Source organism: Humulus lupulus, chromosome 7 (genome assembly GCF_963169125.1).
Source record: "Humulus lupulus chromosome 7, drHumLupu1.1, whole genome shotgun sequence".
Taxonomy (NCBI): Eukaryota; Viridiplantae; Streptophyta; class Magnoliopsida; order Rosales; family Cannabaceae; genus Humulus; species Humulus lupulus.
The window spans coordinates 27,380,362-27,390,675 of record NC_084799.1 but is presented as its reverse complement, the minus strand read 5'-3'; the positions used below and the strand labels follow the sequence as shown (position 1 = coordinate 27,390,675).

At 34.4% G+C, this 10,314-nt stretch overlaps 2 protein-coding genes across 7 annotated transcripts; one reads left to right on the top strand and one right to left on the bottom strand.

Moving 5' to 3' along the window:
- The first annotated feature begins 6,639 nt into the window (after positions 1-6,639).
- LOC133791027 (glycine-rich RNA-binding protein 2, mitochondrial-like) lies at positions 6,640-8,072 on the top strand. 6 transcript variants are annotated; one of them, XR_009874105.1, is made up of 6 exons: positions 6,640-6,973; positions 7,072-7,140; positions 7,233-7,339; positions 7,457-7,505; positions 7,594-7,671; positions 7,778-8,072. XR_009874105.1 is itself a non-coding variant. In XM_062228908.1 (5 exons), the coding sequence occupies exons 1-5, from the start codon at positions 6,877-6,879 to the stop codon at positions 7,605-7,607; spliced, it is 336 nt and encodes a 111-aa protein (XP_062084892.1). In that variant the 5' UTR covers positions 6,640-6,876; the 3' UTR covers positions 7,608-7,701. The 6 variants fall into 6 exon arrangements, 3 of the variants coding, with proteins under 3 accessions (XP_062084892.1, XP_062084894.1, XP_062084893.1); XR_009874107.1 differs by having other exon boundaries at positions 7,443-7,505; XR_009874106.1 differs by having other exon boundaries at positions 7,457-7,671.
- A 751-nt stretch (positions 8,073-8,823) lies between these two features.
- Positions 8,824-9,642, bottom strand: LOC133791026 (probable histone H2B.1). The gene has a single exon (XM_062228906.1). The coding sequence runs from the start codon at positions 9,541-9,543 to the stop codon at positions 9,100-9,102; it is 444 nt and encodes a 147-aa protein (XP_062084890.1). The 5' UTR covers positions 9,544-9,642; the 3' UTR covers positions 8,824-9,099.
- Positions 9,643-10,314: the final 672 nt, after the last annotated feature.

The following is a 10,314-nucleotide window of genomic DNA, read 5'->3' as shown; positions in this document are numbered from 1 at the left end:
TAGGTGTTGATGTGTACATATGCAGCTGCTCGTCCGCCACGGCCGAGGTTTAAAGTGGAACTAGGGTTAAACTCTGTTTTGCCGCTTAGAACGGCCTGTTGTAAACATTTTCTGTAACATACTCTGAAGCTATATTTTTGGGATCCCAATGTATATATATTAAACGTTCTAGTGAAACGTTACATCTTAACCAAAATTTTAATCCCTAAACCGCTAATCATGCTTAGTTACACGATTTTGGCCAAATGACTCGATTAGCGAGTTTAGCACTATTTACAAGGCACACCGTAACGGTCCCTGGAGTTGGGGCGTTACATTGCTGGTTGTACTGATTCACCTAAATCAACCTCTGGTTACGTGTTTATGTTTGCCGGTGGAGCTATATCATGGAGGAGTAACAAACAGACCTTGATTGCTACTTCTACTATGGAAGTCGAGTTCGTTTCGTGTTTTGAGGCTACATCACATGGTGTATGGCTAAAGAGTTTCATTTCAGGCCTTAGAGTTGTAGATTCTATATCTAGGCCATTGAGAATGTTCAGCGACAATTCAGCTGCTGTATTCATGGCTAAGAACAACAAGAGTGGTAGTCAAAGCAAGCACATCGACATCAAGTACTTAGCCGTGAGAGAATGTGTTAAAGAAAATAAAGTGGTCATTCAACACATTAGCAGTAAATTGATGATTGCTGATCCTATGACGAAAGGCTTGCCACCTCATAAATTCAAGGATCATGTAGTGAACATGGGACTTGGTTCCCTTATATAAATTTATTGTACAAACTGAAGTTATTATCAATGAAACTCTTATTTTGATGTTTTCTCATATTTATGCGCATAAAGAGGACCTATCGCCATGATTCGTGTGTTTATTATCTAACAGGGATGATCGTCGGGCTTAAGTAATACATTAATTTAAATGCTGACCAAGTGGGAGAATGTTAGAATATTTATTTATTTGGTATATAAAATCAATTTGTTACAACTAATTGATTTAATATATTAAAGTCAATATTTAATTTATTGACAAAATATTCTAATTAATGGTCAACATTGTTTGTTACCTGATTTTATTGTTACCCGATTTTTCATATCCCAACTTTTTATCCCCAAAATTTGAAAACGATGACGTGGCAACAGAAATGACAAATGGCAAGGAATGGTTGGGTGACCTGGCTCAGGAGTGACCTGGTAGACCAGTGGAGAATTTTGACTGGCCAGAGAAGTGTCATGACCGACCAGGCATGACCTTGTCCGACCAGTCACATGTTTGTCTGCCCAGGCATGACCTTGGCCGACCAGGCATGACCTTGGCCGATCGATCATGACCATGTCCGACCAGCCAAGTGCATGTTGCCCAGTCAAGTGCATGTCTACCCAGTCAGGTGCATGTCTGCCCAGTGAAGGTGTGGTCGACCAGCTTGAATGAGATATGGATCGACTAGATAGAGCAAATCTGCGCAAGAGATCCTAGAAACAGCTTCAACGAGAATAGGTCTTGGCTTGTGAGGAAATCTCTCATTTATCCCACAAATATAGTGTACTGTTACATTTTGAATATTAATGTAATTTAAATATAATGAGAATCATAAAATATCCCAATGATGAGGGATATCATCTGTACGATCCTGAGCCTATATATACAAGGCTTATGGCATCATAAAGAGGATTTTTTTTGGACTTTTGAACTTTTGATTCAAATTCTTATTTTCTAGAGAGAGAGTACTTGTATTTGAGAGAATTCTTGTATTCTTGTAATCTGCACTAAAGTGGATTAGGCTATTACCACTGATCTTGATTGGTAATAGCCTAATCAAGTTCATCTGATCTTGAGTGCAGATCTATAATCACAACTCTAAGTGGATTAGGCTATTACCAACATATTGGGGCTGAACCACTATAAAATCGTCTGTGTCGTTTATTTCTCTTGAAGGTTTTTTTCGTTTTTGACGTCTACACGTCGTTGGCCGAAAACGCGGTCAACACAACTGATTGAGAAAATATCTCAATTTATGGCAGAGACTCTGATGGTAGGTCTCACTCTATAAATATAGAGTACCGGTCCTCAAGCTCACTGCTCATTCTGACTTTCAGTAACTCCATCTAAAAGAGTTAGTGAGAGGTTGGAAGCCTGAGTACTCATTCTAACTTCTGTTTCTTTTCTTTTGTAGATCTAAGGCTAGATCAAGGTTATCAATTGCAATGGCTAGAGGTATACAATATTCGATCCTCTTTTGTATATGTTCATTCTATATATTAATTCTGTCTACATGTATATAGGATTGTTCATATACCTATATTTTATTTTAATCTAATAGAAAGAACTGTCATGAAAGCCACGAACTCCATTAGTAAAATTTTTGATAGTGGAATGAAAAAATCAAAACACACAAAACAAATAACAAAAGAAAAACAAAAAATAACATATCTAAACATAGAAGGAGGCCTTTGATTTGATCCCCTTTCTCCCACCAGTACCGGAGATGATACCCTCTCAATCAAAACACTGGAGCCATCGTAGATTCGATCCGCTACACCGACCTCTTCCTCTCCACCCAAGCAAGGCTGACCCCTGTCAGGATTGCCTTTGACGTCTCCACCTTGAGCCACAAGTCCAGTCGCAGAATGGCCTCCCCTTCCACTTGCCAGATATGAGTATTGAATGGAACCCAACGCACCCCTAGAGCCACCGGATTTGAAAATCCCGACCCCCTCTCTAGGCCTAACGTCCGACTTTCCCCACCTTGTGAGCTCTAGGCTTGAAGAATATCGACATAAATGGCACTTTCCTCCATCAACCCACCACACCAAAAAAGAGGAAAAATACAAAGGCTATGAAATAAACAACGTCCCCTCTCGACTAGAGCAAACCGAGGACCCAATGGCGTCAACAGTAGCTCCGACCGAGAGAAGAGCATAGTAGTGGAGACCAGCAACTTTGGAGAAGAAGCCTGGGATCGACGCACCTATTCTAGAGATATTAGAAGTTGGAAGAGTGTAAATTGTTAAAGTGGTCATTTTCACCACTAAATGCTATTTTTTTAATAACCAAAATCTTATTAAACAATAAAATTTGTTTTACAAATTCACAAATTAATTTATAATATTTGGTAACATCTTTATTAACTAAAAATTTAATAACTCATTTATGGTAAACTTAGTAACTGTGATATTATCTTATATAATATAATGTTACATTAAATAATATGACAAAATGTGATTTATCACAAATTGTAACATAGTATTGAGAGTTACAAAATTAGACACACGCGTGTGTCCAAATGTAATATATTTTGAAGTTACAATTCAGTTATAAATTTGTAACTCTCAAATATTACCCAATAATATGTAGATTGATAGTTAAACATTTGAATTTGAATTTCACAAAGTCATAATGTGATATGGTTGTTGGAGGTATGATTTTAACTCTCATTATGTGTATGTGATTAGTGGTGAAAAATACACATTTATTGATTTTAATTGTCAAAATAAATTAAGTTTTAATTAATATTTTCATGGAATTAATACGACTTATTTTATAAATGAAAATATTTGATTATGATTTAATTTATTGTTATTTTGTAGGAATCAAAGTTGTATTTTGACACTTTGAAATGAAGAGAAAATAAAATAATTAAATCTGAAAAAAAAAGAATAGAAAGTGGCATTTTTCTTAAAAGAAAGTGGCCCAATCTGAAGAAGCCTAGGCCCGTTGGCCCAAGCTCAGTCTTTTCCCTCTCCCTAGCGCCACTTGGCGCGCTCAAGGGCCGCCACGTCGCCAGCCAGCATCCTGCCCTCCTCCAGCTTGCGCCACCTGTCCCCAGCAAGCTAACCTAGCAAAGCAGCTCACGCACGCCTATGCCTCTTCAAGCCTCCTTTTCTCCTTCAGCGAAGGCCCAAATTCAAGCCTCCAGCAGCCTCTCAAGGCAGGCCCATCAGCTTTCCCTTCAACCAACCTTCCAGCAGGCCAAGCTCAACACAAATGCAGCCCAACACGCCTCCTTCAACCTTTCAGCACCAGCCGCCTATGTGGCAACTTTTCATTGGCTGGAAATGGGTCAATGGACCAGCTGCCACCAGCCACCTTCAACCCATATTTTGTGGGTATTGGGCTTTTCAAAATTACCATTTTGAGCTTTAAAGCTCATCTTTTTTTGTGCTTTTGAAAAATGGTATTTTGACCATACATCAAAATAACAAGGTTAATATTTATAATAAGATTTGATTTTTCAAAATCATATTTTATTATTAATATTTCAGATTTATTTTGTAAACCCCAAATTGTTGTTTAATTTATTTTTAGTCATTTTCTCATTCTATAAATAGGGACTCTCATTTCACATTATTTATGTAATTTTTAGGTAACAAAACTCTACCAAATTTTAGTCTCATTTCTCATATTTTCTCTTTAAAATTTCACGAGAATGTCTAGCATAATAGGCTAACATTCTTAGGAAGGTTAGGATGATCCTATATGCACTATGACTTTGTTTAGTATTTTTGATTCATCATGTACTTAAAGCTTATATATTTGAGTGGTTTATTTTCTTTCATCTCCATCTCTTCATCTTATTATCTTTATTTATGTTTACTAATAGTATATAGATTTTGTCAAGCACTTTCTATGTATTATCAAATTAGTGAAAATAATATAGATAATATCTTTATCATTTTCTCCATCTCATTCATATATATTTACTTTTGCTAAAATCTATATAGAATTAGTCATGCTCTTTCTATGTATTTTATAAATAGTAAAAGTAATATTTGTGTTAGGTTTTATGTCCAATCTTTTATTGCATTATTGCCAATGGTATAATGTCATTTTTAGATTTATCTCATCCTTCCATGGTAAAGAATATTAATTACTTGAATGCATTTTTGTGAAATATATTTGTGCTTCAATGTTAAATCTTCAAAATGAATAGTTGGGATGTGAACTATCAATTTGTGCAATTTTTGTGAATCAAAGATCCAAATAAATAAGTATGCATATTGGTGACTCTTGATCCTTCCTATTTGTTACCTATTGTTACATCACACTTTATTCTATCTTCATTTCTAATCTTTAAATTTCAAAAACAACAAAAATATCACTTGTTCTATTTGCCTCATATTATTTATCTCTAACATTTATTTATTGATTGACTTTATTTCTTTGCCTCCTTGTGGAATCGACTGCTCGATCTATACTACAACTACCGCTAAGTGGAAGTCACGTTTGGGCGTTAAACAGTTTGGAGGTTACAAAATCAAGTGGAAATGAGTTTGGGATGTTTTGGAAATTTGTGAGAATTTGGGAGGCTGAAAAGCACTGTGGCCGGGACCACTATCATCCCTCGCCGCGGCTTGGCTCACTGATAGCCAAATTCAAATTCTCTTTTTTCAGTTTTGAACGTTTCTAATGTCCCAAGTAACTCCTAAATCTTTATTTTAATTTCATAAACATCCAATTAAATATTGGTAACAACCAAAGGGTTGATGAAATTTGAAATTCAAAGGGTATCTCAAAACTATATAAATAAGAGTCTATTGCTCACTTGTAAGACACACCAATTCTATCCACTAGAGTATTTGGCTAGAAATACTCAAAAAAACTTGTTTATTCGAGAGAACTATTTTCATTTGTGAGAGTTCTCTTAGTGCTTGAGATAAGAGAAATAAGCTTTTGGACAAAAGTTGTAAACCTTGTTCAAGTTGGTGATCTCCAATGCTCTTTACTTTGGTGTGTGAGTGAGAATAGCTTTTCTACTTTGTCTTATTTCTTCTATTGTTTTTGTTACATTTTTCTTATTTTTCTTTTTATATTTAGTTAGTATCTTTTGCTATAGAGTTGTATTTCTATCTATATCTCTTAGTCTACATCTTCTAGTTTACTTATATATTTTGTTATAGAGTTGTTGTTTTTATTATTCTATTAATATACTATTTCACTATTTACTTGTATTTTTGTAATAGAATTGTAATTTTATTTAATCAATTATTTTGTTAATTGTACCTTTGTATATAGAGTTTTCCTTGTCTTTCTTATTTCCATTGAGTGAATAATATTATTTCTATTAGTAACAAGTTTCATAATAACATGATGGTTGTTTCTTTTAAAAAAATATATGTATATATAGGGGTAGCTGAATTTTTTGAAACATGACAATCGGTTTCACAAATTATGTAACAGTGTAACGATTCTTTTTTTTTCTCCTTTCTTTTTTGACAATGTAACGATTCTTACAATTTCAACATTTTAATGAAAAATATTCAAAATTACCACAAAATATTTAATATTTTAAAACTAACATTTTGTTGTCGTGTGAAGTTTTTACTGATACAACTTCATTTATATTTTTCAAAATACCACAAACGCTATCGACATCATTTATCCCAATTTCAAAGGGTCCCAAAATCCTAATGTGAAAATTATATTTTATATGGGTTTTTTAATAAATATGGTTTTTTTTTTTACAAGTATTATTTTATGATTTTTTAAAATTTGTATTCTTTTGTATGAGATTTGTTTTCTCATATTTTTGTAAAAAAATTATTATTATATTATATTTTTGTAAAAAATTATTATTATGTCATTTTTTTTAATTAAATTTGACTATTTAAACTAAGAAAAATTTAATTAACATTTTTTTTTTTTCATACTGATGGCTAAAAAGTCATATTTACAAAAAAAAATCCCAAATCTAATTTGAGTCTCAGACCTAGAAAATTTGAAAACAGCAGGGAGAGAGATTTTGCCTTTCTCCTACAAAACCGGACTGTCCCCGAAGCTCACTGCTTTCGTCTACGAGCTTCCCTCTCCATTCGCCGTTGCTTCTGCTTACATATTGACTGGAAAGGAAGGTCATTCTCGCTAAGAAAATAGAAACCAATCATGAGAGGCTTATATGGCGGAGTTCAAGTTTGGCGCACGATTTCATTGACCAGAAAGTTATGGGCAAGACACTGCTCGGCCAAGTTATTTGTTGGAGGTCTCCTAAGCTTCAAGCGTTTGGATTTTTTTCTTTTAGTTCTGGTTATTGGTCACCATTTAAAATAACTCATTCAATTATGTGTTATTGAAGTGTAGGTCTATCTTATGATACAAATGAGCCTGTTTTAAAGGCTGCTTTTGAACAACATGGTGATATACTAGAAGGTATTAATGTAAATCATTTTATTTGTTTATAACAGGAACATCATTTTTTACTTGTAAAAGATTGCTAAGTTATTAAAAAATATTTGTTGCAGTTAAAGTAATATGTGATCACAAGAGTGGGAGATCAAAAGGGTATGGATTTGTACACTTTACTTCTGAAACTGCAGCCACCGCTGCTCTTAAAGAAATGGATGGTCAGGTAGTTTCACTATAAGTCTCATTTGGTATAGAAAACATCCTTTTAAATTCTGTATTTTGAAGATTATCTGTGAAGACTTAATCAGCTAATGTTTTGTGATTAGTTACTGGACAGCAGGAATATTCGGGTGCAATTTGCACAAAAGGGGTAGCAGCATCAATGCGAGGTTTGGTTTAGTAAGCAGATGAGAATTTTATTCTTCCATACGAAATTTTGACTGTGTTGATTGTATTCTTTCTGCTCATCTCCTCCAGGCTTAGCTTGGTAATGATAAGGAAAGATTTTAATTTGAACCACGAAAAGTGTGATGATTCTCGACATTTTTGCTTAGGGTATTTCCTTTTAGCACTTTTACCATCTTATCTTCCAGCTAGTACCCACTCTCATAAACATAAACTAACTATTTCTTGTTACTTTCGATGCCTTTGTTAACTGAAGGTTTTCAAGATTCTAAATTTATGAGGACCCATAGCTTAGACATTTTTGGTAGAGCATGAATCGATCGTTATATGCTGCATTTGTTGGAGGGTCTTGGTTAGGATTCGATTTTATGTTCTATGTATGTGTATTGTTCAAATGTATAATACTAATGGCAGCTGGGAGCCTGCCAAGGGAATGGAAACATGTAATAGCTCTCTTTCATTGACACTGCTACAAAATCTCTATCTGCAACTCAAGTGGAATGATAGATTTTGTTCAAATCTTTGAATAATTGAAATTGCATAATAAGCTTTTGATATTTTGCATTGGCAACCTAAGAAAACTCTTCATCCTAGCACCAATTTATTTCTGAACATTATTATTCAGAGGGTTCACAAAATCTTGTACAAATAAGGAAAATTGTCGAGACACAAAGTTGGGACAAACGATGTAGACAAACCAATTTCACTAATTTGGGTGTGGTATTACAAAGATATCTAGCTCATCATTTTAAACATGTAAAATGAAAACAGTTTGAGCTATTATAATACAAGAAATATGCACCCCTCTCTGGGCTTTCTTGTTGGGCAAAACTTAAAACAAGTTAAGCCAGCCTACCGTACTCTCATCCAACAAAAGTTCATATAATTAAGACAATTACAATCAATTCCAGAGTTAAACAACAGATTAACTAACAAGGCACCCTATATTTGATTAGACGACCATGAACTCTATTTTGTGAATCTAATTTAAACGTCAGCAGTAAAGAAGTAAAACTCCTAGAAGATCGTTTCCTTTTCATCAGTTCTAAGTATTATATTTGTATGAAAATCTCTTTCATCTAAAACAAATTGCCGCCACTAGTCTATAAAATTTAAAAATACGAAAGGATTGGCGCCGCCAATTGGAAAAATTATTTTGTAAAAGTTATACCCGCCAAACGTTTCAAAAATTTCCCAAATGCGAAACCAAACAAATAATTCACTTTACAACACAAACGAAGCCCATCAAATTTAAATTTCTCAAATAGTAAACACGGATAGGTAGTCAGTTGAAACAAACAATTGGGCGAAAATTTGTCAGTTCTTTCAATTTCAACCATAAGACACTTTCAGATCGATAAGATCCAATAGCAGATACAAACGTTAATAATTAAACCCATTCAAAAGAAAAAATCAGTTACAAGTGTAGGGGAAAAGGGGAGAAAAAAGAGAGTCGTCGACATGTTCAGAAAGAAACCTAACACTAAAAACATTAACATCTAATAAACTTATCCTACTCCTTCACGGAAGTACAATCAACAAAACAAAACGCAAGTTCATCTACAAAATATATCGTCTTCAAGAACTGGTGAACTTGGTCACTGCCTTGGTTCCTTCTGAAACGGCGTGCTTGGCCAACTCACCTGGGAGCACAAGTCTCACAGCGGTCTGGATCTCCCGAGACGTGATTGTCGGCTTCTTGTTGTATCTAGCAAGCCTTGAGGACTCTTGAGCGAGTTTCTCAAAGATGTCGTTGATAAAGCTGTTCATAATACCCATGGCCTTGCTAGAGATACCGATGTCAGGGTGAACCTGCTTCAGAACTTTGAAGATGTAGATCTTGTATGTTTCCACACTCTTCTTTGTCCTCTTCTTCTTCTTGTCTCCGGCAGCAGCCCCCTCCTTAGGAAGTTTCTTTCCGGCCTTTGGTTTCTTCTCCGCCGGAGCCTTCTCGGCAACGGTGGACTTCTTCTCCTCCGCCGGCTTCTTCTCAGCTGGCTTCTTCTCTGCCTTTGGCGCCATTGGAATCTAGGGCTTGTAGAGAACGAAAGTAGGTGTTTTGAATTTGCAGAAAACTAAAAGTGAAGCAAGTAATTCAGTTTGTTGGTGAGGAAAACTTGGGAATGATATTTTAGTTATATAGACGCCAGATTCGAATTATTATTGGTGGAACTCCTTTGATAAGGATCAAGGAGGTGGCATGTGTTTCGGCTGTTAGATGGACTTCTTGATAATTGAAGCATACACGGTTGAGATGCGTTTGAAATTTCGGAAATGGGATTTGAAATGGTTACGCGTGCGGATCGATGAGTTGGACCTATGTGAGTCGTTAGATCTCTTCGTTTGCAGCTTCTAATGGGTGGTCGATATACTTCACACTTATTTTCCAACATGTGCGAGGCATGATGAGAAAAACTTTTTTCGAGAAAATTTAAAAATTAACTTAATAACAATTTTTTCAGTAGTAGTGAAATTTATTCTTTAAAAAAAAATTATATTTTTGTTAAGAATATGTGTTTTGTTTCATTAATTATTTAGACTATGTATTTTGGTAAAAACAGATTTGATCATGTATTTTATAAAATAATTCAGATACACCCTAAACTTAATTTTAATGAAAAAAAATCTGAACATAACAACATTATTGTTAAGCAGAATAATTTTATTTTTGTTATAAATTATTTGTAATTGTAGTTCAGAAAATTCTGACCACAATCGAATTTAGGGTTTTATTTTAATCATTTTACAAATCTCATAGTCCAAAAAGTAATTTTTCAAAATACATGGTCCAAA

Bases quoted from the DNA above. Each gene is read 5' to 3' on its own strand.
- LOC133791027 (XM_062228908.1), top strand. From the start codon at position 6,877: ATGAGAGGCTTATATGGCGGAGTTCAAGTTTGGCGCACGATTTCATTG. The intron at 6,974-7,071 runs GTCTCCTAAGCT...ATTGAAGTGTAG, and splicing joins GGCCAAGTTATTTGTTGGAG to GTCTATCTTATGATACAAAT. The intron at 7,340-7,456 runs GTAGTTTCACTA...ACTGGACAGCAG, and splicing joins TTAAAGAAATGGATGGTCAG to GAATATTCGGGTGCAATTTG.
- LOC133791026 (XM_062228906.1), bottom strand. From the start codon at position 9,543: ATGGCGCCAAAGGCAGAGAAGAAGCCAGCTGAGAAGAAGCCGGCGGAG.